Source organism: Pipistrellus kuhlii, unplaced genomic scaffold (assembly GCF_014108245.1).
Source record: "Pipistrellus kuhlii isolate mPipKuh1 unplaced genomic scaffold, mPipKuh1.p scaffold_m20_p_68, whole genome shotgun sequence".
NCBI classification, from domain to species: domain Eukaryota; kingdom Metazoa; phylum Chordata; class Mammalia; order Chiroptera; family Vespertilionidae; genus Pipistrellus; species Pipistrellus kuhlii.
In genome coordinates, this window is record NW_023425571.1 from 607,382 (window position 1) to 633,663 (window position 26,282).

A 26,282-nucleotide genomic window follows, 5' to 3' on the forward strand; every position below is an offset into this window, starting at 1 on the left:
ATCTCTAGCTACTTTACAAGATTGTCTTGAGACCCAGAATGAGGAATTACGTGTGAATTTCCTTTTGGACCATAAAGGGCCAGACACAGGCCATAAAAGGCCAGAGCTGGAAGCCAGAGGGTTAAGACTGGAACCTCTGGTTGATCTGAGCAGGGGCTTGGCATCCACAAGGCTCTGAATAACGGGTAAGGTTCTGCCTACTTCAGCTCCAGCGTTGGTGTTGGTAAGAAGCTGTTGCTTCCTTCATTACCAGCTCCCACTCGTGCAGGACAGTGTCTGAGGGGGGCGCTCCTCCCCGCGCTGCAGCTCTGGGCGCCCGCGTGCCAGCTGTGCGGGCCGGGGCTCGGGGCACCAGAGGCTGCCCGCCTTTGGGTTCGGGTAGCGTGTATCTGGGCATGTTAATTCCGGTTACAAGCATGTGACAAAGCCCGAGGCCTGCCCTGCGGGAGTGGCCTGGCCATCGAACACCATCAGAAGGTGGGGGGACCTGCCAGGTGAGACTGGTCAGAAGCACATTCTGGGAATGGCTCCCCCTGCACCTCAGTGGAGCCCAGGACCCCATTGTCACAGGTGCCGCCGCCTCTGGAGTGTCATTGGCAAGTGTTACCCAGGCAGCCGCTCTTCAGACTGGCATGTCCTCGGCTCCCACCCAGGTCCTGGGGGGCAGGGCGGAGGCCGGAGGCCATGGGAGGGGCGTGGAGCCAGCATTGTCCTTGAGAGGCCACTGGGGAGAGCGCGCTGCCTGCTCTGCCGACCCTCCTGGCAGATGGCACCAGGCGGCGGTGCCCTGCGCGGATTTCACAGGCTTTCTTCAGGGAAGAATGGGGTGATTAGCCGGCACAGAGCGTGTACGATGGCACGGGCAGCCTTTGATGTCAGGCTGGCGCGGCAGGGAGCGTGGTGAGCGACAGCAGTGTGTCACGGGATTACGGCGCCGTGACAATGCGGCTCTCTGTTCTTGCCATGTCACCAGCGGCCCAGCGGCTTCCCGTGGCCGTGCCCTTCTCTGGAAGGCATTGCTCTCCGCTCCTTACATCCGCCCACCCTGCCCGCCTGCCAGTGCAGACGGCGCTCGGACACGGCAGGTCCCTTCTTTCCTGGGAGCTCCTGTCACTCCCGGGGGAGGGACGGGTAATTGCGGACGGTGAGCAGCGCAGAAACCTGACAGGCGTTCCGCGCTCTGTCGGGGACAAGCAAATGCCGGGGCTGCTCTCTGAGGACGGAACCTACACAGTGCAGGGGACGGCTGTGGCCATGGCTTCTGAGCTGCGGCGTCTCCGTGAACCCGTCTGTCCCAGAGAGCGGTCCTCCGTTCTGTGTGGGCGGTGAGGTGTTCGCCACACTGGCCTCGGTCCGCTCCCTGTGTGACTGCCCAGAGCGAGTGCGTGTCCTCCGGACCTCTGTCTGCCAGCGGGCCTGGGCTGTAGGCAGGTCCTCCCCTGCTCCCCAGCCCAGGTCTCTGCAGCAGGGCAGGGGGGTGCGAGGGGGGTTATGGGGCATTTCCATGCAATGACAGGGCAGTCTTACCTCGTCTCTGTGCTTGCCTTGACCACTTCTCAGGAAGAGAAAATCAGGGGTTCACATCCCCAAATGAAGTCTTAATCACCAGGTGTCTGCTTTCCCTCCTCAGTCCTGAGGGTGGGCACAAAACCTCTTCTGACACCTACACACCCGCCAAAACAGCCCCGCCCCGCAAACCTACACGCACACAGGGGCTGGCTCTGTGCTGACACACTGACTGGGCGCCTCCCCACACACACACCCCGCAACATGCGGTGCAGACACAGCCTTTCCTTCCATGAGGCAGTTCAGGGTTTGAAGCCGTGTGGGTTCAGCAGAGCCTGAGAAGCGGAGCTACGTTCCTTCCAGAGTTGGTGTCTGCCCAGGAGATGCTGAGAGCCAGCTCCGTCTCCCTGAGGGGCAGAGTGGGCCGTGGGGCAGGGCGTCCCTGTCTGTGTAACCCGTCACACGAGCAGAACGTGTTCAGGCTCGGAGCCGGCCCAGGTCCTCATCTGTCCGACGCTCCGGAAGACGGCTCAGGAGGAGAGAAAAGCGGGTGGGCCCTGAGGCCCGGTGTGGTGACGACCTGCCAGGCGTCTGCTGCCCCCTCCCTCCCCGTGCGTGCGCCCCTCCCCCCAATCTTGTGCGAGCTGGTGCGACCATGACAGATACGAGAGCACCATTTCTCCCAGGTGGCTGAGTTCGTAGCCTCTAAGTGGCCTTCCCCTCTGGTGCCTTGTCTTACAGTCCCGGACCGCGTTCTCCACCCACACCTTGGGCCTCCTTCAGTCATTCTCTTCCCAGCCCATCTTCATGGCTCTCGGTGTCTCCTGGACTTCTAGAACAGCAGTCACTGTCCACTTGGGTCGTAGACAAGAACACGGCCTGGCCTCTAGGGGCAGCACGGGAGACAGGAGCCCACACTGATCCTGTCTTTGGGACGTTTGTGCTCAGCGGCGTCCAGACGGGACAGGGACAGGAGTGCTGAGGGAGGAGGCTGGCTCCCTGGTGGCGAGTGCCCGGCACAGAGTGGTCTGGGCTGCATCGTCCTTGCTGATGCTGCGTTCACAGGCCGGTCCACGCAGTGCCGTGGGGCGCAGGCCGCAGTGGGCCTCGCTCCTTCCCCTTGGCGCCAGTGCACCCGCTTTCCTTCCCTCCGCTCCAGGGACGGCTGGTGGCCCCACCGCCGGCTCTGGTGTCACTGCACTGAGCCCGAGCTGTTCATGTGCCTTCTTTCCACCGCCTTCTCTCTGACCCTGCGACTGCCTGCTCTCCGCCGCCTGGGACAAGCACCCTTGCTTCTCCACCGGCTAACAAGGCGATTAGCGGCTCTCAGGGTGCCTGGTGCCTCCTCACACCTGGGTCACTGCAGACAGTGGGAGCCTCGGAGCACCGGCCTGGAGCTGGGCTGGCCTGGACAGGCCAGCGTGCGTCAGGGCAGCGCCCAGCGCTCCGATGGCTGGTCCTTGCCCGGACCCTCCAGTTCATGCCGCCTCAGAAACCAGGAGAAGCATGGCGGTCCCGCTGCCCTTCACCTTAGTCGTCCTAACCCTCCCTCATAGCCGCTGTCTGTCTCCTCACCTCCTTTTTGAGGGGCCGTTCCGCCCCTCCCCGTGCAGTGATGCCAGAGGCGTCCGTGTGGCTGTGACCAAACCCACGACCTGGGCACGTGCCCCGACCAGGAGTGAACTATGGCCAGCCACGGAGGCACACTGGCCTGGCTGATTCTACCCAAACTAGGCTGCAGTTTGACCCTAAAGCATAAAGGAAACTGATGGGCCTGAAAATACAGATAAAATTAAAAATCCGCCCTGCCCTGCTCTCCCTGCTCTCCCACTCACCTGCAGGCGCTCTGACCTCCTCGCTCGCTGGAGGGGCCTCTGCCCACCCCGCAGGGTGATCCAGCCCAGAGGGAGCAAGGGGGTCGCTCAGCCTCCACTGCAAGGGCTTCCCTGTGGTCAGATAAGCTGATGTGTTGCCTGGTAACACCAGGCGGGTGGATGCTCAGGAAGCCCATTGGAGGGGGTTTGGTATTTGGGGGGCGAGGAGGGCAAGGAAGCTGGCAGGTTCCGGGAGGAGGGCAGCTTGCCAGGAGAAGGGCCGCGTGCACCCACCCTGTGCCTGGGCTTAGTGTGTTTCATCCCCCATCTGCTCCTGGCTCTCCCGGCTCGGCCTCAGAACGAGGGAGGGACAGGGAGCCGCCGGGGCGGGTGGGAGAGTGGGTCCCGCTGGGTTGGCCCTGCAGGTGGACCCCGAGGCAAGGCCCCCTCCTCAGGGACTGGGTTTGGGAAATGCGGGCCCTGCTTTGCTCTCTGGATGCCCAGGGCCTTGGGGTTTGGGTCCCACCTTCCAAGTACTGTTGACCTCGAACAAGTCAGGTCTGAGCTGCAGGCACTTCGGTGCGGCCCCTTGTGTAAGTCAGGCCCATGCTGTCTGGGGCACAACTGTCTTTCCATGGCCGCTGGGAGCTGGCTGTGCCCAGGGTCAGCGCCCCGCCCGCCTCTTCAAGGCCAGCTCTCCGGGGACTGGAAAAGGTCATACTGGCTAGAAAGGCCTGAGGTCATACCCTCAGAGCGAGCAGGGCCATCTCCACCGCTCCTCCCAGCGGGGCCTGAGGTCCCCGTGGCCGTCCCCCTCGCTCCCCGCCCAGTGGTGTTGGCGAAGGTGTGGGTGGGGGTGTGACTGTGGCCTTGGCACTGTCTGCTGGGCCGCCAGCTCCATCGGCGCCAGTGCACCCGCCCGGGTAGAGTCGTTCTTGCCGTGGCTACACGGTGACAGGAGCAGCCGCTGAGGTGGTGGGGGAGTGTGTGCTGGGAGGCTATTTTGACTGAAACTTTGCATATTTTGAAACTCTGGTTGTTACATTTAAAATTATACACATTGTGAGCGCCTGGTTCAAACGAGGGGGAAGAGAAAGCACGCCTTCCTGTCACACCCTTCACTCTGTCTGTCATGTCACCGACTAAAAATACCTGCGCACCGAGTGGCAGCCTTCATTTCGGGGGTTTCGGTGCTCAGCGGGTGGCCTGTCTCCTGCACCACCAAACCCACACCAGCCCCGGAGGTGGGGCGTCCACCCGAGGTGGTCAGTCCCCTCTGGACGGGGCGGGGTCCGGGGCTCATAGCAGGGACCGGAACAAATCGCACGGGGCTCAGCCTGGCTCCTGTGGCCTCGGGGAGCCGCTGCGCATCTCTGAGCCTCCACCTCCTCATCACAGCCCGCATGCTGCCAGCAGACAGCATCTCTGTCCTGTTTCACCTGAGCCTGCGAAGCCCCCGGAGCTGCATCGTGAGTAGCACCCCGTTTTCCTGTGGGGGCGCCACAGAGCCAGGCCCCATCCCCACCTGCCCCATAGTCCACTGAGATGTTTCTGTGCGACCACATCATGGTCCTTTGTCCCTGTGACCGAGCTGGCCCTCCTGGCACACCGGGTGGTCCGTCCTGGACCAGCAGCCTGGAGTCCCCCTGGCCATCTGCATCTTGGCTTCTGCAAAGATAGGCTTGGGCGAGTCACCCCTCCTCAGGTCTCAGTTTGTCTGTAAAGTAGGACGACCACCTCCCCCGCCTCATCGAGCAAAGGTGATATGAGGCAACAGAACCCAGAGAGCGCTTCCCTGGCTGCCTCTGACCCGGCCCTGCAGCGCGGGCCCCCTCCCCCCGGCTCAGCTGCCTTTGCGTGTCTCCCGAGTGGATGCCCGTGTGTGGCCGTCACAGGCGGCGGCCGGAACCCTGCATCGTGTGGTTGTGGCTGGGCGGCTCCCTGAGCTCTGCCGTCTGATCAGTCCTGGTTTTAATTTCGGTTTTAAAGGAGTTCTGTCACATGTAGTCTGGCTTACCCTCCAATCATTATAGCAAAAAAAATGTTGCAAAGATAAGTAGTGGAAGGCAACACCTACCTCTTGGAAGCCCCCCAAGAAACGGTGTTCCCAGAGACACTGCCACTTCGGCGGTGTGGGCTCAGGTAACGGTGCTGGTGCTGGTGCTGGTGCTGTTCTGGTTTAAGTTCCAAATTAGGAGACATTCTTTTATTCTCCAATTTGCATTATTATTTTCCCTGTGTACCATTGAACTTCTACAGACATTTCCCCTCTGATCTCAGGGGCAGGCCTTTGAAAGCAGCCCTGGCGCGCTCTGCTCACTGGGGCTTCCTTTGTGGGCATCACAGGTGGCTGTTCTACACACTGAGCGCAGGACCTGCATCGACAGAGATGCCAGCCTGACCCTGGGCTGAACCCCAACCATCCCGGGGCCTGGCTGCCTGAGCTGAGGCTCAGCGTCTGAAATCGATGCTCAGCTGTTGGCCTTTCCCACGTGGGCCGGGGCAGGGAGAGACCCCCTGGGTGCCGAGCGCATGGGGTTGGGTTTGTCGGCTCAGAGTAATGGCAAGGGTCCCTTCAGCCGCTGAGAGATGTCAGTGTGGTGCCCGCCCTGGCTGCGGCCCCTGCTTGGCAGTCAGCTCAGCCCTGGAGGGGGGCTTCAGGGGGTTTCTCCGTCCTCCGGCGAGCTGCCGTGGCGGCCGCCTTGTTTGCCATCAGAGTGAGTGTGTAGCATTCTTTTTTCCCCGGAAAACAACACAGAACAAAGGCTCCCTTTCAAAGACGCCTGCTACTCTGCCACCTTTGTGAGAATCTGCCATTGCCGTGTCTAATCTGTGGCGCTCACAATATCAAAACAAGCATGGGAGGACCACTGCGCATACAGTGTGCGGCTCCGTCTAACCAGCCACCGCAGCCTCTTTCTGATGGCAGCGGGAATAATCAGCTTCTCTCTCTGCATCCTGTTCTCTAGGCCTGACCTGGGGAGGAAGGCCCAGCAGCAGCACCTTGCCGAGGCCTTGCTCTCGGAGTATGCCAGCGGGCTGGAGGCTGGCGGTGCCAAGGCGAGAAAGCAAAGCAGACAGGCCGAGCCAGACGGCGAGCTGGACGAGCCAGACGGCGAGCTGGACGAGCCAGACGGCGAGCTGGACGAGCCGAGCAGCGCCGACAGCTCCAGCGACGACTGAGGCCCTCGCCAGCCCGGGCCGTGGAGGAAAGGAAAAAGTGCCCCCATGACACAGAAATAAGCCAGAAAGTGTTCTCAAACTCCTGCCACGCCCGGCCCGTCCTGTCCTCTCTGACCTCCCAGTGCCCTTCCTTCCCCTGACAGCCCACAGCCTTCCCTGGGGTCGTGGGGCCCCGGCCGCACAGTGTAGCTTAGCAGTAAGCCCGTATCTATCAGTAGACCGTACGCTGCTTACCCTCTCCCTGCCCCACACCCTCACCAGAGCCCTGCGGCCACCGCGGTGAGGCCCGGTGCTGCGGCAGCCGGCCGGCTGCCACCTGCCTCACGCTGACCTGAAGAAGTTCCACGTGTACCCGTATTGGCATGCCTTTTGTAAACCGTTTTAAGATCTGGATTTAAATTTGTAAACGAATAAAAAATATTTATCCAACCATTTGGTCGATGTCCAGATGCTTTGTGGGGGCCTGAGGGGTTTGGTGGGTCAGCGGGCTCCTGTCCGCAGCCGCCCTGGCTCCTGCTGGGGTCACACACTGCTCGCCCTCCACGTCCACTGGAGCTCGGGGTGACGGATGGACCATCGCCCTTCTGTTTCGAAAGAAGCCAAGGCCCTGGGCTTCCCCCCTTTGAGTTCATCTTGTCTGATCTCTGTTGTGGCCAGCCTCAGGTGCCCCTCTCCCATGGTGTCTGCTGGGAGGTTTGAAGGAGGACCCCCGCGGTGTATTGATTTCTCAATAAATGTAAGATTTGGACACGTGACTGCAGGGGGTCCGAGGAGGATGAGGGAGGGGTAAAGCCACCCACCTCTGTCTGCTTTGTCCCTTCTCCCACTGTCCAAACCCCCCTCCCCCCACACACACCCCCGTTCCTGGGATGCTGCGGAGGCCCCCCTGCAGCAGGCCCTCCAGACTGGCCCGGAGCGGCTGGCCCTGTGGTGTCCTCATGCCCACAGCACACGCCCGGGCGGGGGCAGAGCTGCCCTTTATTTTGATGCCTGAAGGTTCACATAATTTGGATGAGAAAAGGAGGGATCAAACTCGAGCAGAAGCAGCTGTGTGAGAAACAGGATTAGCGCCTGATGGGGGCCGCAAAGGAACCCGGCTCTTCGTTCCCACGAGGGGGAATCCAGAGAGCTCGCACTCCTGGGGAGGAAGTGCCAGAAGCGTGCAAAGTGTGCGCGACTGAATTCCCAGGTCAGGACTTCCCTCCGCTTGCTAACACTTCGGTGAGGGTTTCTCATCAATACAGAAACGCGGGCTTAGCAGCCTGAGGGTTAATATTCCCCACATGTGAGGAACCTCAGAAGAAATCTCCTCCTTATTGCAGCTCCTGGCAGATCAGACGGTTCAGGCATCAGTTAGGCTGAGCTTTGGCCTAATTCCACGGCACACATTCCGTGTGGTGTGCCTCCTCCGTCCGTCCTGCCTTCTTTCCTCTCATTTCCCAAACTTCCCGCTCCTGTTTCGGTCAGGGAGGATGTGCAGCCTAAAGCCTTCCTCCCTGGCGCCTGTGGAATGTGGTTCTGACGCCACCCTCAGGTCCCACACCACGGGGCCCTTCCTCGCTCTGAAGGGCCTGAGCCCTGGAGGAACCGTCTGTCCCTCCGGCTGACGCAATTGGAGCGGCATCTTAGAGCCAAGCAAACGCGAGAAGGGCCTTTGGACAAAGGCCGTGCATTCCTTCACATTTCCTTCTCGCTGTGGTGTGGAGGGAGGCGAGATCGGGAGCGAGGGGAGTCCATGAGGACCCTAAGGCGGCCTGTTCCGGACTGCTGGTGGCCCTGCTGCAGCGCTTCAGTCCCCCAAGGGACAGCCCTCCGGACGAGGCGTTTCTACGGCAGCCGGCGCCCGCGGGAAAGGCCGCGTCACTCATCTTCATGGACATCACCTTGTCTGTCGTCCGTCCCACGTTGGACACTCAGATCAGCTCAACTATTCCCTGCAGCCTCACACCAAGGCTCCGGGAGTCTGAGCTTTCCACCCCTGCTGCCCCTCCCGGTTGGGAGTCTAGGCTTATTGGGGGTTGGGGGGGGAGAAGGAGCATGGGAGGGGGCAGAAGCCTGGGCCTCTTCCTGTCCCGCCTGCTGGGAGGAGTGGGACGATCACACCTTTTTCTCTTTTAAATGCGGGTTCGCCCAGCCCCGGGGCTGGAACTGCCCGGCTCCACCTAGGGCGCTGGGAGCGGAGCCCGCCTAGCCAGAGGCCGAGGTTGTTGCCGCGGGACGCGCAGGGCCGTTTAAAACACCGTGATTGGAACTTGTCGGAGGCTTGTTCTTCATTAGTGCGAGGCGGGCCGCCCCCGCGGAACAAGGACAATTACAGGGCGCGGGGTCCGGGCGCGGGCCGGGCGTCGGAGGCCGCCGCCCCCACTGGCGCACAAGGAGCAGCACACCAGTGCGCGTCGTCCTCTGATAGATTTTTAATATGATTTTAGAGAGTTTTGTTTGGTCTCATTCTTATTCAATGAGATTAATCGGGAGCACTTATCCCCTGGGTCTCAGTCCGCCCGCGCCCCGGCGGGGTTGTGTCGGGGCTTGTTTGCACGGGGCTCTGAGAGACTCCTTTCCCACTTCATTAACCCGGCCCGCGGTCCCCGCCCCGCGCCGCCGCCCGAGCTGGGGATTTGCCGCCCCCATTCACATGCAAACCACCCCAAAGCCGGCCCCTCGACTTAATTAGCTGCTGTGCACTTTGCAGAGTGAGAATAATGCCCTCTCCTCCCGAACGGGAGCCGGGTGTGCGGGTGGGGGAGGGGGGTTGGGGGGGATGGGTTAGGGAGCCATCGTAGTGGTGTAAGCTGCCCCCCCTCCACCTCCAGGCAGCCCTCCGGACACCACCGTGCCACCAAAGGAAGGGGCTAGGTCGTCAAGCCCCAATCTCCTGCCCTGGGCGTGCCTTCGGTCCCGGGCGTGTGAGCTGCAGGGGGTGGGGGGTGGGGGAGGGAAAGGCCTCAGGAGGTGACCTTGCCCTTTGACCCTGAGCTGGAGGCCTGGAGTGAGGCTGAGATGTAAGCCCCTTCCCCCATCCCCTCTGCGGCTCATCCCCCACTTACTCTTACTCGGGGCGCAGAGGGAGGCGATGCGGAAGTGGGGGTACCCGCTGGGCGTCAGGTTCCCAGCGAAAGCTCTTGGGGTCCCACCCTCCGGGGACCGGACGCGGGGCGGAGGGCGGGGGGCGGGGGGGGGGCCGCCTCGGAGCCCATCTGTCAGGCCTGCGCCCGGCCGGCCGGTCACCAGCTGCCGGCGCCCGTGTCGCGGCCAGATGAGCCGGCTCAGCGAGGGCACCGCGGCCCAGCCCAGCCGCAGCGCCGGCCGCTGACCCACCGGCCCCCGGGACAGGCTGGGGCAGCGGGCCAGATGGAGGGGAGGCGGAGGCGGGGGTGGAGGTGAGCTCTCACCCGGGAGAGAGGGAGATCGAAGCCAGGAAACCCGCCCGGGCAGCACCGGGAAGCGGGGAGGGGGGGGGGGGGGGAGGGAGCGGGGTCCCGGGAGGGGACACTCAGAGGGGCCAGGGGGTGAAGAAGCTGCCCGCACAGGCGCCGTCCTTTGTACGAAGTTTATTTCACATTTAAAAAAGCGAGAGCCGAGCGCCGGTGGGGCTGGGTCAGGGCTGGGCAGGCCCCGGCCCCTTCCTGCCCCGCCTGCAGGGGGCAGCTCGGGGCACAGGGCACAGACTCACGGACACGGTCACGGCTCAGGTCACGAATAAATAACCTCATATACACTTTGCACACCGTATGTACAGGCGGCCGCCCCTCCACGGCCGCGTGCGGGTGGGCTGGGTGCTGGCGGGAGTGCGGGGTGCAGAGCGCCTCTGGGGGCGCCCGGCGGCTTCTGGGAGGGACAACAGGGTGGCCCTGGCGCTGCAGGGGTGCCGTGTATGTACATCCGTGGGTGGCAGTGCTCCCGTGGGCTGGCCGAGAGGGAGGGCCCAGGGAGGCTGGGGGGCTGGGCCCGGGGTCCTAGGTCCGGGTCCGGCTGCAGGAGACTTGGCATCTGGCCCCCGGGGACGCGCGGCCGGAGGCAGGGGGACCGGGCGCTCACCGGGGCTGCGCGGCGCGGGGCAGCACGCCGGCCAGCGGGGGCAGCGGCGGGGGCTCGGCGCCCTGCAGGCCGTGCAGCAGCAGGCGGGGCACCAGGGGCCGCTGCAGGGCGGGCGGCGGTGCGCTGGGGCCGCGGTACAGGTACAGCGCGGCGCCCGGGTCCAGGTTGGAGACCAGGCTCTGCGGGTAGAAGTACGGCGACGGGAACATCCGCTGCAGCGCCGAGTAGTTGCCCGCCTCCGCCAGCAGCTCCAGCCCCACGGCCGTCTGCCGCTTCCACTTGGTCCTGGGGGCCGAAATCAACGCCGGCGGGGTCAGGGCCGAGGCCAGACAGCTCCGCGGCCCGGACGCCCCGCGGTCCAGACACCCCGCCCCTGGGTGCGGGGCCCATGGTCTGCGGGAGGCCCCGGGGACCCACCAAGGTGTCAGTAAGGGAGTGCCAGGCTCCGCTTGCCCGGGTTACACGAATCAGCTCCTTCCAACGGCCCCGGCCTCCCACGGCCACTCAGCCCCGTTTGCAGAGAAACAAACGGAGGTGCAGGCACTTCCCCAGATGGTCCCCACCTGGCAGAGCCCTGCTCCGGCCTCTAACCTCTCATCTGTCCAGGGAGGCACAGCTGCACCCGCCCCACACACACCCCCCAGGCAAGATAGCCCGGAGAGAGGACCGGGAACCTGGGTTTGCTACCACCTGTGGGCGAGGCTGCACCCCAGGAGCCCAGGCAGGCGCTTCTGCAGAAGGCGCCCCCGCCCCGCCCCGCACACCCTCTCCGTCACCCAGGTCCGGGGCTGGGGCACCTCAGCCCGTCAAACCCCCAAGGCCGCTGAAGAGGGGGGCGGCCAGGAGGTTGGGGCGCGGACCCTGAGTGTCCCCGGACACTCCCACACCGGCCGGTCCCCTCCCTGAATTATTCATCGTCGTCATAATTGTGTAATTACTGTAACGGGCCTTAATTATTGATGCCCGGAGCAGGGATCGTATTTATTATTCATGGCCGATGCGTCCGGAGGCTTGTTTATGGAGCGCGCCGGCCGGCCTCTGCCCGTGTGCGAGGGGCGTGGGGCTGCGTGTTCCGTGTGACGGTGAGTTATGTTGTGTGTGTGTGCCTGTGCGTGTTCTGTATGAGGGTGAGTTATGTTGTGTGTGTGTGCTCTGTTTGACGGTAAGTTATGTTGTGTGTGTTCTGTGTGAGGGTGAGTTATGTTGTGTGTGTGTGTGCCTGTGTGTGTGTGAGACCATGGGTTGAGTGTGTATGTGCGTGTGTGTTGGTATATGTGTATCTTTGTCCCTGAGTGTGGTAGGGAAGGAGATTAGAAAACACCAGTTCCCCAGTCCCCGGAGGAGCTGCCCTGTTTCAGCACCAGAAAGACCGAAGGCCAGAGAGGCTGGTAGAGCCCAGAGCCCTCCCCGACCCCACCCCCAACAGCCCCGGCCCCCTACCTCCCTACCATCCCCACCCCCTCCCCACCCCAGGGACCCGCCTACTGTCCTCCCAGAAAAATACTTTGGACACAGACCACCACCTGCTTTGGCCTGAGGCTCCCCCGGGAGGACTCGGGGCCCTAAGTCTGAGTTCAGGCGGCAGGTGGGGCCCATGGTCTGTCTGCCCCCCGCCCTGGGGGAGGCCTGGCGCTGGAGGCCGGCTCCTGCCTGTCTGTGATGCGGGCAGGGTTTGGGCAAGGCCCTCTCTCCTGGGTCCCGGTGTCCCTGCGTTCACATGGCCCCTATGGTCAGGCCTTGGACATGCTCCGTGGAGGGGGTAGGAAAGGCGAGGGAGCCCCTTCCGTCCTACTGCTGCCCCCAGCCCGCACCCCACAGCCGGCCTCACCTGCGGTTCTGGTACCAGGTCTTGACCTGCGTGTCGGTGAGGTTGAGCGAGGCGGCCAGCTCCATGCGGTCCTGCACGCTGAGGTACTTCTGCCGCTCGAAGCTGCGCTCCAGCTGCGCCAGCTGATGGTCGGTGAAGGCGGTGCGCGCCTTGCGCGGCTTCTTCAGGCGCACCGGGGGGCTGTCCCGCGAGCTGGAGATCTCCCGGTCGCCCTCCTCCTTCACTGCGGGCACAGGGGCGCGTCAGGCCCGCCTCGCCCCGCGCCCTGTGCCCGCCGGCTGGCGCCCTCCCGCCCAGCTCCCCCGGCCTCGCCCCGCGCCCGCTCCCCCGGCTGGCGCGGTCGCTCCGGTAACCGGGGCTCCCAGACAGCAGTGGCCCTGTCTGCGGCAAAGCCACTGGGAACCGGGACCACGGCCCCGGATGGAGGACTGACCCCCCCGGGAGACGTGGCCCAAAACCGAGAGGACACAACCCCCTTTCCCTGCGCTCCCCGAGGGGAGGGGTGAGCCCAGTGGCTGGCGGGACGCCCGCCCAGGAGGGGTGCAGGGGTCCCCGCCAGTGGCTGCCGGATGCTCTGGCTGCAGGGGGGCCGGTGAGGGCGGAAGCTGAGTGCTGGAGTCTGGGGAGGAAAACCCGCTTGGAGGGACAGGACGCTGTGCGCCCGGAGCGAACCCTGGTCCGGACAGTAACCGCACCCACACCTCCCGGCCCCTGGGGGTGCAGACCTAAAACGCCGGTCCCGCCGGGTCCTAAGCTGCAGCAGCGCCCGGTGCCCGAGGCTGAGCTCAGGGCGAATCGCAGGCGCCTGGTCTTGGAAAATTAAGCGATGGGTTTGTGCAGAGTCCGTTCCCCGGTCCGCACTACGCCCACTGTGGCTCCCAACTAGCTCTGCATTGTGTGTGTGTGGGGGGGGGGGGGGTTCTGCCCCTCGGGGGGACCCCCAGCAGAGTTCTCACGCCTGAAGCCCAAGGACAGGACCCGACAAGAGGGTTTATTTTTCCCAAACACCATGGTCGGCTCTCGCGGGGGTGACGGCACGGAAGCGCACACTGGCCAAGCAAACTCGGTCTCCCTCCTCCTCCCCTAACGCGAGGTGTAACCAGAGAGACCACTTCCCCCAAAGGGGGTCCGGCTGGGGCTCCCCCCTTATTCTCTCCGCCTCTCCTTCACAGTGAGCCTCGTGCCTGGCGTGTGTAGTGACAAGGCTCAGCTGAATGCGAGCTGATTCCTCTCTGCGGGAAACAATAATCCGGTTAATTGAGCCACCGGGGAGGGAGCCGTCTCAACCGGAAAGGCCTGGGTTTGCAGCGGGAGGTGCGGGCGCCGTGTGCACCGAGGCGGCTGGCGGGCCGGGAGAGCCTCCGGGGAGAAAACGCCGCCTCCGCCCCAGCGGCCGCCCTGCCCTCCCGCCCGGCACGGCACTGGGCCGGCGCTGGGAGCCGGCTCCGCAGGAAAAGTTTAACAAAGTGCACGGAGACAACGGTCCGAACTCCAATGCGAAATCTCGGAAACCTGGCTTCTTGGCCTAATTGCCCGCTGGACTGTTTGTGAAAACCCCGCTTCTGGGGGCTGAGGCTGAGGCTGAGGCTGAGGCTGAGGCTGGGACTGAGGGCTGAGGGCTGAGGGCTGAGGGCTGAGGCTGAGGGTTGAGGGCTGAGGGCTGAGGCTGAGGCTGAGGCTGAGGGCTGAGGCTGAGGGTTGAGGGCTGAGGGCTGAGGCTGGGACTGAGGCTGAGGGTTGAGGGCTGAGGGCTGAGGCTGAGGCTGAGGCTGGGACTGAGGCTGAGGGTTGAGGGCTGAGGGCTGAGGCTGAGGGCTGAGGCTGAGGGCTGAGGCTGAGGGTTGAGGGCTGAGGGCTGAGGCTGAGGATTGAGGGCTGAGGGCTGAGGCTGAGGCTGAGGCTGAGGGCTGAGCTGGGGGAGGGAAGCTGGTGGTGGGGAGCTGGGCTTTTCTCTAATCCTCCCAGCGCGGGAGCCTTTGGAGGCCGCCTCTGTGCCACCCCAAACCGGCCCGCCCCCTGCGGCCTCGGCTCCCAGCCCGGAGGCCACACCTCAACGCCCCGGAGTTTTTGAGACCCCCCCCCAGCCCCTGCCCTGGGGGGAGGGTGGTTTGGAGCAGAGTGTCCGCTCGGTTTCTTGACAGACGGACGGACAGATGGACAGACGGACAGACGTTGGAGTCCCGGCAGACCTCCCTCCCTGGAAGCCTGGCCTGGCTCCTTCCAAACAGCACTTTGGACTTTCGTTATCTTCGGAGCCTTTGAAGACTGACCACCCCCCAGGCCCTCCATGGAGCAGAGGACTCGCTCGGGGAAGTGGGTGGGATGAGGCCCCCGGCTGCTCTGTGTCCCCACCAGCCTCTTCCTCGGCCCCGAAAAAGCAGCCTGCGCCGCTCCGGGCTCGGCCGTCCCCACCCTTTCACCCCGGCTTTGTGGGCACGAAGGCGGCACCGCCTCAGGGTGGGGTGGGAAGACCGCCCACCCTCCTCCTCTCCGACCCGAAAGATACACGGACAGCGGCCCTCCCGCTCCCCAATTAGACATCTTCTCGGACCCGGGACACTGATATTCCCAGGATCTGAAACGAAACCTCCCCTCAAAATCCCAAATAAAAGGAGACAGGAGCCCGATGCTCTCCGCCCCGGCACCGCCGTTGGCCATTCCTGCCCCTCACTCTGCCACAAAGCGGGTGCTGCTGAGAATTCCGAACAACAAAACACGGTTATAAATAGACGGTCCTGCCGCTGCTCTGCCGTCCCTGCCTTCCCGCACCCGTCCTCCCCGGCAGGTTTGCTTTGCCGCGGGAAGCAGCCCTGGGGTGGAGCCGGGGGTTCTGGGCCCCAAGCCCGCGGCCTCCGGGGTGCTCCGCTCCACCTGCCGCTTCCTGGCGGCCGGGCTGCCTGGGGCCGGCGGGCGGCGCTGGGGAAGCCGAGGACAGCGAGATGGGGCGTGGGGCCCCGCGCGGTGTGGGTTTGAGGTCAGGGCCTGTCCACAAACGAATTCTCTGCCGGAAGGAGAGTGCTCCGAGCCGGTCTGTGTTTTTGTGAAGATGGGTACAAACAGGGGCCGGAGGTGCAGGCCCGAGGCGGCAGAGCAGCCGCCCAAGCAGGGAAGTTCTGTCTGAGGAAACGGGCTGGGAATTAATTCCGAGCTGACAGAGCTCCGAAGGGCCTCGGCCAGCCGGGCTTCCGCTGCAGGGGACACGGCTCTGTCGCCGAAGCCCTGACTCCCCCCCGCCCCCCGCCTGCCTCCCACTTCTTGCGGGGAGAGAACTGGTCAAGGAGCTGACGTCCAGGCAGGGGCCCGGCCACGCGGGCGACTATAAAATTAGGGTTCTCCTTTTCCCGATTCCCTTCCTTCTTCCTTCTTTTCCCCTCCCTTCCCCCCTCCTCTTGGTCTCAGCTCCCTGGTTAAGGCGGATGAAAGGGAACAAGGACAGGTTCACAGAGGTGAGAGGCAAGCAAAGGGCCAGTGACTCCCAGGTAAGGGGACGGGGGCTGGCCGCTCGGAGATCGCTCCATTCTCCTAAAAATCAAATTCAGTGAGAACCGCTGGGTGGGTGCAGGGCTTCCCTCTGGACCAGCCCTCGGACCCGCTCCCCGCCAGCCTCCCAGCCCCGCCTGCTGCTGCCGCTCCTTTGAAGTGAGCATTCCTTTTGCATAATTCCCGGGACCCAGAGCTCCGCTGGGCCCATGGGGAGGCGAAGGCCGGTTTCTCTCTCAGGAAACCCAGATGAAAGGGCGGAGAGTTCTGACTGTTCTTAGAATTCACTCTTCGGAGGAGGGCGCTCAGCAGAGCCCTCGGGGTCTGTGGTTTCGCTGTCTTTTCTCTGCCTCTGGCCAGAGGGGCGCCCGCTCCTGCCCTTCAGCCCCCCTGGCAGGGCAGACTCGGCGGAAGTTTGGAAAGTTTGCTCTGTGCATTTGGGGGTCTCTCCTGGGGCGCATAGAGTCCCCTTCCCCGAGGTCTCCACCAGATCTTAGTTGCTCAGAGGCATAGCCACGGGCAGCGGGAGGTTCGGACAGGCCGGCTGCTCCTGCTCCGCGGGCCAAGGCCCCGGGCCGGGGAGGGGGCGCTCGGAGCCGGCCGGTGCTGAGCCCTCCGTGTGCACAAAGTTTCCTGCCGGTTTTCAGAAACACAGCTCCCCCAGCTCCCGCCCCCGCCTCCGTCTTACCTTTGTACTCGGAGTCGGACGAGGCGTTGCTGCCCCCTTTGTCCAGCTTGTCCCTGAAGTCCTCCCCCGCCTTGGGTGCGAGGCGGCCCCCGGGCTCAGGGGCGGCCGGCGGCCCGCTGCTAGAATAGGGCGCGCAGGCCGCCAGGGGCTTGCAGTCGGCGAGGATGTCCCTGATCAGGAAGGAGGAGGTCACCGTGCGCGACTGGGCTGGGGCCGAGAGCTGCCCCGGCTGCAGGTGCGAGTCCAGGCCCGGGCCCGGCGCCCCGCCAGCGCCAGGCCTCGGGGCGCCCGCCTCCAGGCAGTCCCTTGCCGGCGAGGCCGGTGAGGAGCAGCCGCTGCTGCTGCTGCTCTCCGAGCGAGGGCTCAGCTCCAGGGGTGAGCGGCAGTCCCCGAGCAGGGGGTCCCCCTTGGGGAGGGCGGGGCTGCCCGCCCGGTGGGAGAGGATGGAGTCGATCCCAAAGCCATTGGAGCCTTCCATAGCCAAGCGTCCGCCTGTCCCCTCCGGCAGCTCCCCACCCACCCCAGCCCGGCCGCGCTGTCCTCGCCCCTAGCTGCGGGCTGGCATGGGGAAGGCGGGCAGGGAGCCTGCGGGCACCTTGGATGGAGTTCAGCCTCGGGGGAGCCCGGCAGCTCTGGGCCAACCTCCTCTGCGCATTAGATCCGAGAGGGCTCAGCGCGTCTTCTGCGGCATCGCGCCTCGCCGCCAGCCGAGGGGGGGTGGTGGGAGTGTCAGGGAGGGACGGGAGGGAGGGCGCGCCAAGTTGGGGAGCGCAAAGGGGGAGACGGACGGCCCGGGCGCTCCTCTGGCGCAGGAGAGGCCCGAGGGTGTTGGAATCTAGAGAGAACGGCGTTTGGAAATCCACGCCGCGCGCTTCCTCCGGGCGACGTGGCCGCAGGCGGCGGGCCCGCACCGCCGGGGGCCGCGGGCTACGGGCGGGCGCGGCGGCGCGCACCCGGCGGCGTCAGCACCGCGGACAGCGGCGGCGGCCCGGGGCGCATGGCTCTCCGGGGCAGGTCCGGCTCCGCGCCCCGCGCCGGCCGTCAGCACCGCGGACAGCGCCCGGCCCCGCGCTCCCCGTCCGTCCTCCGCGCTCCGCCGGCCCCGCCTCACGGGATGAACTCGGGTCACTACTTTGGGGCCGGGTTTTGTTTCTCTTTTCCCTCGGTATGCGGTGTGAGTGTGAGTGTGAGTGTGAGTGACTGTGTGTGTATGTGAGTGTGAGTGTGAGTGTGAGTGTGAGTGTGTGAGTGTGTGTGTGTGTGTGTTTTAAAGGGGGCCAGCCCACGTGTCCCCGGAGTGACGCCGCTGATTGGCTGCGGCCGGTTTTGGGGGTGATGTCACGGCTCGGCGGTCGCGGCCCGATTCCCTTTCCATTTGATTAAAAGAGACACCGAATTAATTACCGCCCGGCCCCCACTGTGTGCGGCGGTTCCGCGCGGTTTGCCATCATTAGGCCGCGATGGGGCCCCTAACGGGGTGATTAGCGGGGGCGGGAGGGTGGGGTCCGAGCCCGCGGCGCCCCGAGGCTCGGGATGTGAGTTGTTTGTTTTTTAAGTTCTCATCGACCCTTTCCGGCCGTTATTCAAGCGATTCGCCCCGGGGCTGTCCCAGGGCCCTGTTCTCGGCCCTCCTGGTCCTTCTTCCTCCGCCGCGGAGAGGGGCCCACCGGCGCCGGAGCGGGTGTGTGCGGAGGGCCCCGTCCTGGGGCCGTTTCCGGGGTGCTGGGTGTTTCCGGAGTCCTAGGTGTCTCGCGTGGGGCGCTTTGTGGCCCTTCTCTGCCCTCGTGGAGCCCTGCGGCCTGGCGGGCGGGAGAGCGGGTGTGCGCCCGGGAGGGCGGGAAGCGGCTTCCCTGGGGTGGGGGGTGGGGGTGGAGGTGGAGAGGGTAGGGGTGGGGGTGGAGAGGGTGGGAGGGTGGAGAGTCGTGTCCGGGACGCTGGGGGCCCCTAGGAATCCGGGCGGCATGGGGGAGGCGGCAGGGCCCCCATCCAGCGGGACCTGCGGCGGCCCGGCCCCCGATCCCTGTCTCTGCGCCTCTGAACGGGGAGCGCGAGGGCCTTCGGGGCGAGGGCAGCCGCCGCCGCCGCTTCCCGTGCTTTTCCACCCCCCGCGCCCCTGCCTTTTGGGGTGCGCCCCTGCCTTTCGGGGTGCACCCCTGCCTTTCGGGGTGCACCCCTGCCCCGGTGCGGCCCGCGTCGGAAGCGCGTCCAGGGCCTTTCCCAGCGGCTCGGGGACCGGGACCGGGTCTGCGGTCCAAGGCGGAGGGAGTCTCGCCCGCGGGCTGCCGTGGGGCCTCCGAGGCGGGTCCTCGCGCCCTGCCTCCGACCCCCGGCCCCGCGCCGGCTCCGCGCCGGAGGCCGCCGCCCCTCCCGCGCTGGGACCAGCCCGGACCCCGCACCGGCGGCGGGAACTTCTCCTCCTCCCCGGGCCCGGCCCCCGCCCCCCGCGCCGCCGGCAGATTGGAAGCGGCCCCGCCGCCGGCCGAGCGGGGCGAGGACCGGCTCCCCGGGGACGGCGCGCCCGGCTCGGCTGCAAGCTGTCGGGAGGCGGAGCGGGCGCCGGGGCGGAGGGCCGGGCCCGCCCTGCGCCTCCGCGGGGCCGCCGGCCGCTGGGCTCCGCTCGGCGGGAGGAGAAGGGCTTCAGTCCGGGGCCCTTCCCGCCGCCCCGGGCGTGGGCCTGGTCCTGCCGGGCGGCTCCGGGGACCCCGCGCCCAGCTCCGCTGTCACCCCACTCTGCGCCCGCGTCCCCCGGGGCACCCCGAGTGGCTCAGGGGGACCCCGTCTTTGCCCGTTAGGGCCCACGGCCGCCGCCGCAGACGCCGGAGCGCCCGCCCTGCCAGCGGTTGGCGGTTGCGCTGGGATCCCGGGCGGCGAAGGGAGGCCCGGGGCGCCGGCGGGCCCTGCGGGGAGGCTGCGGCGGGCGGGGACGGTGCGCGGTGTGAGAGTGAAAACGAGCCTCCTGATCCCGGACCCCTGCAGCCCCTGCTTTCCCCAGCCTCTCCTCCCGCCCCCCCCCCCGCCTTTACCCCCCTTTCTCTCCCCCCCCCCTCTCCTCCGGCTCCCCCAGCCTCTCTGAGCTCAGGGGGTTCAGAGGCTTCAGGACACCTGGGTGCGGCATGGCCGCCTCAGGACATCACTTCACTCCTGGTCGGCCTCCCAGCTCCACCCCCACCTGCTCCCTCCCTCCCCATGGCCGGTCCTCCCTGCACCTCGGAGAGCCCACACCTGCCCCGTTCTATTCCACTGAGGCATCGGGGTCCTGGGTGGGCGGCCCGTCCTCCCTTCGAGAGAGGAGCCCGGTGGTCCCCGAGGGTAGGAGGGCCTGGGGGCTGGGTGTGAACCTGGGGGAGCAAGAGGCAGGCCTTGCCCCTGGCTGATCCCCGCCCCCCAGAGGAAGCACAGGGAAGGGAGGGGAATTGGGTGACCGGCATTCCCAGGACTGGCAGCCAGGACTCAAGGCCAAGAATGGGCAGCCAGCGCCCAGCCCTCTTCAGGGCTCCCACCCCTCCTCCCCGTCCCCTCCTCCTCCACCTGTAGCTGCAAGTCCCAGTCCTCGCCCATCATCCACTGATTGCTTTTCATCCTTCAGCTTCTCATGGCCCTGAGGCCCTAGGACCCCCCCCCCCCCCCCCCGCACCGCCCCCAGACAGAGCAGCCCCTTTCCCAGAGCAGGGAGTGTGCTGCCCAGGGCCCTGTCCCCTCTCCACAGCCGGACCTCCGGTCCCGCCCTCTGCCTTTCTGTCTGACACAGATGCTAACACCAGGGGCCCCAGGGGCGTGGAGGAGGCAGCCTGGCTGCAGATCACATCCCTGCACCGGGCTCTTTTGGCGTGGGTTTGGCTATGGCCTGGCTCCCAGCCCCCCCAGCCCCCCAGAGGCCGCCCAGCCCGGAGCAGATGAGGTTGCCTTGAGGAAGGTTGCACCTTCCGGAGCCGCAGAGCCGGGGGAGCTCAGGAGTGACCTTCGGCTCCATCCACCCTTCCCACCGAGCAGCCACACCAGAGGCCAGTGCCTCGATGCCTCAGGCTGCGTGTGGCTCCAGAAGCTGCCGGACGGGACTGGGAGCGGACCTGGCTCAGAACCCAGGCCCGAGGTCTTTATTGAAACGGTTCCTATTTAAAACTTAGGCTGACAAAATATACCGTTTGTCTTGGTGGCTGAGTTTCAGAGCAACCCCGTCAACGGTACCTTAGGCCAGGGCCTGACCGCCCACCTTCCGCCTCCGTGTGACCCCAGCAAACACTTCCTGAGCCGCGTCCTCACCTGCTGGCCGCGAGGACAGGTGGGCCGGGAGAGGCAGCGCTGATGGCCCAGCGCGGCCCCGGACCTAACAGCAGACCTGGCAGCTTGGAGCACCAGGCTGGTCTCCCTAGCCGTCCCCTACCCACCCACCCACCCCTCCCCCCTCCCCCCAGACACACTCCAGAGGTCAGCTCCCGCTTTGCCCAGGGCCTCCGACCAAATCCAGTGTTCGGCGAGGAGGGGAGGGTGGGCGGACAGGCCAGCCGGGCGGCGGCGCTTTCTGCAGACAGATGGGTGGGACGAGGACTTGGAGGGTTTGTGGGCCTCAAGGTCAGGCTGTTCTCAGCCATTTTGTTGGTTTGGCCCCAAACCCCACGGAGCTCCCGAAACCAGAGCGAGGCTATTCTTTCTCCCCGTCCCTCCGCCCTCTCTCACGCAAGCAGCCCCACCCCCACCCCCGCACGCACACCCAGTGCGCAGGCTGGCTGCCGCCCTGTCGGCGTGGAGCTCACCCATCCCCGTCCCCTCACGGGGGACTTCCCCCCTGTGCCCTCCCTGCCGCCCCCCTGCATTCCATTCCGGGAACCTGGGTGAAAAGCCAACCTAGCTTTTGTTTTCTTTTTAAAATATATTTACTTTTACTGATGTCAGAGAGGAAGAGAGGGAGGGAGAGATAGAAACATCAATGACGAGAGTCATCGATAGGCTGCCTCCTGCCCGCCCCCAATGGGGATCAAGCCTGCCACCCAGCGTGTGCCCTGACCGGGAATTGAACTGCTACCTCCTGGTTCCTAGGTTGACGCTCAACCCCTGAGCCAGCAGAGCTTGTTTACATTCTTTAATGAGTTCAAGCATCAGAGATTTCCAAAGTGAAAAGGAAGGAAGGAAAAGGTGGTCTGTCTCCAGGAGGGAAATGCAGGAGGAGGCGCGCAATGGGGGCGGAGGCCGGGCTGGCTGAAGGCAGGCCCCCCGGGAGCCGCTGGTCCACCTGCTGCCAGGAGACGGGCTTCCTCTGAACCCCAAATCTGTGGTCTCTAACCAGCACCAGTTGGGGAGCTGGGACGGGTGGGCCCAAATGCCAGGCCTTCGCTGTGGTCTGGGGTCTCCTGGCCCATGAGCCATGCTCTCTCGTCAGGCCCGCCAGTCGCAGGAACCGCCTCTGCCTGGTTCTTTGCTGCCATCGCTGCTAAAACCCTGCACAGCAGCCAGATTCCGGACCCCACCCCCTCGCTGTCTTCTTAGCAAGGAAATTATTAATTATCTGGTTGAGAGAGAGAGAGAGAGAGGCAGTGAGAGAATGAATGAGGTTTGGGCTTTGGTAGAATGATCTGGAAATAGAATAGAGTCAGGGGGGAGAGTCGGCGTGAAAAGAAAGCTGACCTCCCAGCCAAGAGGTCTGCTCTGCCTCGAGGGCTGCTAAGCACCTGGGCCCCTTCCTCTCTCGGGACTGGCGTCTCCCCAAGTCCCTGCCGAAGGCTCCCTGCACGGCCCTTCCCCCCTCCTGCCAGCGTGGGCACCCCTCCCTCCTGCTGCAGGGGCACTTCAAGAATTCCAGGCCGCCAGGGGAAGGTCCAGACCAGCCCCCTCCCCCTGGGGCCCCCGTCTGGGCTCTGTTCAGTCTCTGACGGGCTGTTGCCAGGAAACCCAACCAGGAGGTAAAACATCCGCAAATGCCAATCAGCTGGGGAATGAGCAGAGACGGGTGCATGCCACACGCTGGGCACGGCTGCCTCACGTAGCACTGGCCTCGGCTTGACTAGGACTTGGGACGGAGAGCTAGGCTTAGGCTGGGCTCTCCCCGGGGCCACAGTCTGTGAGAAATGGTCCGAGGGGCAGCCCCGGGACACAGGATGGCGGTCACAGGCCAGGAAGGGCCGGCAGAGGGACTCCTCGGCCCGGTCGGCACTGGCGGGGACCGGCTGCGGCAGGTGCGCCAGGACACCTAAGAAGGTGGGTGAGATGGAACCCGACCTGGGGCCTGGTGCGGGTGCAAATAATTAATGAGGGAGGAGCCACGGGGGAGGGGAGAGCTGGGCGCTTCCGCGGCCGTGGGCTCGGGCCTGCCAGCGGGTGGCGCTGTAGGACAAGGAGCTGAGGGCCCCTCGGAGGAGAGCGGCTTCCGCCCAGGCGGGGCGCACCCAGAGCCGGATCCAGGAGGGGACGGAGGGCGCTGCCCCTGGGTGACCGGGTGACCGGCACAGCCCAGCAAGTCCCACAGCGCCGCCCGCCGTCTGCGGGCGGGGCGGGAAGGGATGATCAGGTGTGAGAGGTTGCCGCAGCCTTTTCTGGCCCAGCCCACACTTTCCTCTTGGCACAGCCAGCCTGACAGGGCTGGGGGGGGGGCACTGCCCTGGGCATCTGCCTCGTTGGCGTAGCAAGCGGGCCCCCCTTCCCTTCGCGTGAGGGGTTCAGACACAGGGGTGCTGTAAACACCTTTTCCCTCTCGATGCACCGGGACCCACAGGCTGTTCCGGAACCTCCTCTCTCGCCCTCGGGGCGCTTTATGGTAGGAAAGTGGTAACGCACACGTGTTAGGGCTCCGGCTCAGCTGCCGCACCTCCTTTCCTGCAGTCGTCGTCCGGTGTGGCCTGTGCGGGGCTTTGTCTCAGGGTGAGGCACAGAGGGGCTAGGACACTGGCCGAAGGTCACACAGACATGGCCGGGCGGAGCTGGGCTCTGCGCCCTGGACCGAGGGGCTGGCTGCGGGGTTCGGGGCCAGGCCTCTCCCCGGGGCGGGCAGGCTTCGGTGCTTTAGCCGAGAGGAGGGGGGTGTTCTGCTCCGGCTCCTGTGGGCGGGGTGGGGTCCGGGAAGGCCCGGCTGACCCCAGTCCTGAGGGGGTTGTGCATCTGGCTTTCCTGTGGACTCGGCTGTGCCTGCACCCGGGCAGCTGCCAGGGGAACTCACTCAGATCGCCAACCACCAGGCTGGTTGTCCCTGCCAGGCCCGGCCTGGCCTGTAGGGGGCGTGAGTCACCGCGAACATTCACGCTGAGGTCCTTTCACAGAGATCAGGGGGCACTGCGCCCGGGCCTGGCCCCTCCCAGGCGGGCCCTTGGCTCTGGGTCTGGGCCTGAGCCTCCTGACCCCACGCCACCTCCTTTCTGAGAAGCCAGGCTCCACAGGGTCACTGTGTCCGGAGCATAAAGCAGGAGCCGGTCAGGGCAGGCCCTGTGAGGGGGCCCTGGTGCCTGGCGGGGGAAGCACGCAGGTTCCTGTGGCAGGAGGTGCAGGAGGCGTGAGGGCGGGGGGCCTGTGGGCAGGGGGTGGTGCCAGAGGGATGGCCCAGCTCTCACCTGGGGTCCCGCCCGGCCTGGGCAGGAGTGTGGGTCTCTCCTCCGCCTCCAGGTGGAGGGACGCCACCCAGTGTGAGGGCTGCTCCGTGGTGTGGGTGAGGGGAGCGGGAGGGGGTTCAGGGATCCACTGACGTTCCCCAGGGAAGAGGGCCGGAGAGAAAGGCGGGCCAGGAGGGGCTGGGAAGTGACCGGGGCTCGATGGGTGAGGTGTCAGGGGTGAGGGACACACTTGGCCCCGACAGCGGGGTTGGAGGAGGCCCGTGCATGCTAGGGGGATTCGGAGGGAGCAGCAGGTTGGCGGGAAGGTCAGGGTTCTGTCCCAAGTTGGAACATAAGCTGGCGTCTGGGGAGGAGTGCTCAGGCGGGGGGCGGGGGGTGCGAGGAGGGGGGAGCATTCAGACCGGGGAAGGAGTGCTCAGGCCGGGGGAGGAGTGCTCGGGCGGGGGGGGGGGAGTGCTCGGGCTGGTGGGGGTTGGGGGAGGGGAAGGAGTGCTCCGGCCGGGGGAGGAGTGCTCAGGCGGGGGGGGGGGAAGGAGTGCTCAGGCGGGGGGCGGGGAGGAGTGCTCAGACTGGGGCGGGAGTGCTCCGGCTGGGGAAGGAGTGCTCCGGCTGGGGGAGGAGTGCTCAGGCCGGGGAGGGGGGGGAGGAGTGCTCAGACTGGGGGGGGAGTGCGGGAGGGGAAGGAGTGCTCAGGCGGGGGGCGGGGAGGAGTGCTCAGACTGGGGGCGGGAGTGCTCAGACTGGGGGGGAAGTGCTCGGGCTGGGGGGGGAGTGCTCCGGCCGGGGAGGAGTGCTCAGGCGGGGGGGGGAGTGCTCCGGCCGGGGGAGGAGTGCTCAGGCGGGGGGGGGGGGAAGGAGTGCTCAGGCGGGGGGGGGAGGAGTGCTCAGACTGGGGGCGGGAGTGCTCAGACTGGAGGGGGAGTACTCGGGCTGGGGAAGGAGTGCTCCGGCCGGGGAGGAGTGCTCGAGCCGGAAATGAGGTTTGGGAAGCCGGGGCAGTCCGCTGGGGGAGGCCAGGGGAGCTAACGGGCCTCGGGGCGCCTCCTGCAGCCGCAGCGGGATCGGAGAGTCCGAGGCCGCTCCCGCGCCCGCTCGCACTGCACGTTCCCGATAGAGACACAGGAGGCTGACAGCGCGTTTTAATTAAAATAGGTCAGATCTGTGCGGGGAGGAGCCGGGGATGGGGGCCGGAGCCGCGGGGTTGGCTGAGGATTCCTTCCTCTGTGCCCTCCAGCTCGCTCTCTGAGGTCCACCCTCAGGGTCGGTCTGGGGAGAAGGCGGGGGGAGCAGGCCCCGAGGAGCGAGGGGCCCTCCTGCCGCAGGTGGAGGGCCTCAGGCGCCCGGGGGAGCAGCTGGAACTCGTGTTTGCGTCTAACGAGGGCCTTAGAGCACGTGTCCCTGATGCGGGCACAGCCTGCGGACTCGGCCTGCGATTGGGTCTGCGCGGGCGGTGAGGGTGAGAGGGGGCGGCGGCCTGCCAGAGGGCGGTGGGCGGGCCCCCGGGGCGAGGGGCGCTGGGCGAAGGCTGGGCGAAGGCGAGCGAGTGTTGCCTAACTAAGCGGGAGCGGGGGGGGGGGGGGGGGTCTTAGCAAAAATAACTAACGGAAGACCTGCCTCCGAGGCCCTGCAGCAGCAGAGCCCACGAGAAAACAGGGTGGGCGAGACCAGAGTCCTTCCGGGGCTTTCCTCCGCGGGCGGCTAGGGGTGCGTGTAGTTGCCCAACCGCAGGGTCCCCCGGCGCACGGCCACCTCCTCCCGGTGCGCCTTCAAGGCTCTCTGGCGGTCGGCCTCGGTGGGGAAGGTGTCGAGGTGCCGGCCCACCTGTGGAGGGAGGGAGATGGTGGGCGGGCGTGGAGGCTGGGGCTCGCCCGTCTCCCCCCCTGCTCCCCTCACCTGCCGACCAGCTGCGCTTCATGTTGGAGAAACAGTGAAGCAGCAGCAGAGGCGCAGCCATGGGGGGGGGGGGCAGCGGCAGACGCGTGGTGACGGAGCCCGTGATGATGTCAGTCACTGCGCATCCTTCCCAGCGCTTCCCCGCCAGCAGCCCCCCACGAGCCGTCCGCTCCCAGGCCCCCTGGCCCTCACTCCCCTGCTTGGTCTGGAGGTGGCCACGTGGGAGTCCCGGCCCCACACACACACCAGACCAGAGTCCAGGGACTGTCAGTCCAGGGGCCGGGCTCTCCGTCAGGGGAGAGCGGGCCGGATGGAATCCA

The 26,282-nt window shown here is 66.0% G+C and overlaps 3 protein-coding genes across 4 annotated transcripts in view; 1 reads left to right on the forward strand and 2 right to left on the reverse strand.

Annotated features, from left to right (window-relative positions):
- DDX31 (DEAD-box helicase 31) overlaps window positions 1–6,932 on the forward strand; it is a 54,542-nt gene extending 47,610 nt beyond the window's left edge. The window contains exons 20-21 of one of the 2 annotated variants that reach the window (XM_045575186.1): window positions 6,290–6,430; window positions 6,464–6,932. In XM_045575186.1, coding sequence (XP_045431142.1) covers window positions 6,290–6,430; window positions 6,464–6,503 — 181 coding nt within the window. In that variant the 3' untranslated portion in view covers window positions 6,504–6,932. Of the gene's footprint in view, window positions 1–6,289 lie in introns of both variants that reach the window. The other variant, XM_045575185.1, reaches the window with a different exon arrangement.
- A 3,162-nt stretch (window positions 6,933–10,094) lies between these two features.
- On the reverse strand, window positions 10,095–17,461 carry BARHL1 (BarH like homeobox 1). The gene is made up of 3 exons (XM_036420387.2): window positions 16,538–17,461; window positions 12,370–12,592; window positions 10,095–10,826 (listed from the first exon to the last, which is right to left on the reverse strand). Exons 1-3 carry the CDS (start codon window positions 17,013–17,015, stop codon window positions 10,538–10,540), a joined length of 990 nt encoding a protein of 329 aa, XP_036276280.1. The 5' UTR covers window positions 17,016–17,461; the 3' UTR covers window positions 10,095–10,537.
- Window positions 17,462–25,248: 7,787 nt separating this feature from the next.
- CFAP77 (cilia and flagella associated protein 77) overlaps window positions 25,249–26,282 on the reverse strand; it is a 63,253-nt gene continuing 62,219 nt past the window's right edge. Inside the window, exon 6 of the mRNA XM_036420440.2 lies at window positions 25,249–25,890. Coding sequence (XP_036276333.1) covers window positions 25,768–25,890 — 123 coding nt within the window. The 3' untranslated portion in view covers window positions 25,249–25,767. The remainder of the gene's footprint in view (window positions 25,891–26,282) is intronic.

Excerpts from the sequence above, each read along its gene's own strand:
- BARHL1 (XM_036420387.2), bottom strand. The coding sequence starts at position 17,015 with ATGGAAGGCTCCAATGGCTTTGGGATCGACTCCATCCTCTCCCACCGG. Across the intron at positions 12,593-16,537 it reads GTCCGACTCCGAGTACAAAG|TGAAGGAGGAGGGCGACCGG; the intron begins GTAAGACGGAGG and ends CTGTGCCCGCAG. Across the intron at positions 10,827-12,369 it reads ACCTGGTACCAGAACCGCAG|GACCAAGTGGAAGCGGCAGA; the intron begins GTGAGGCCGGCT and ends TTCGGCCCCCAG.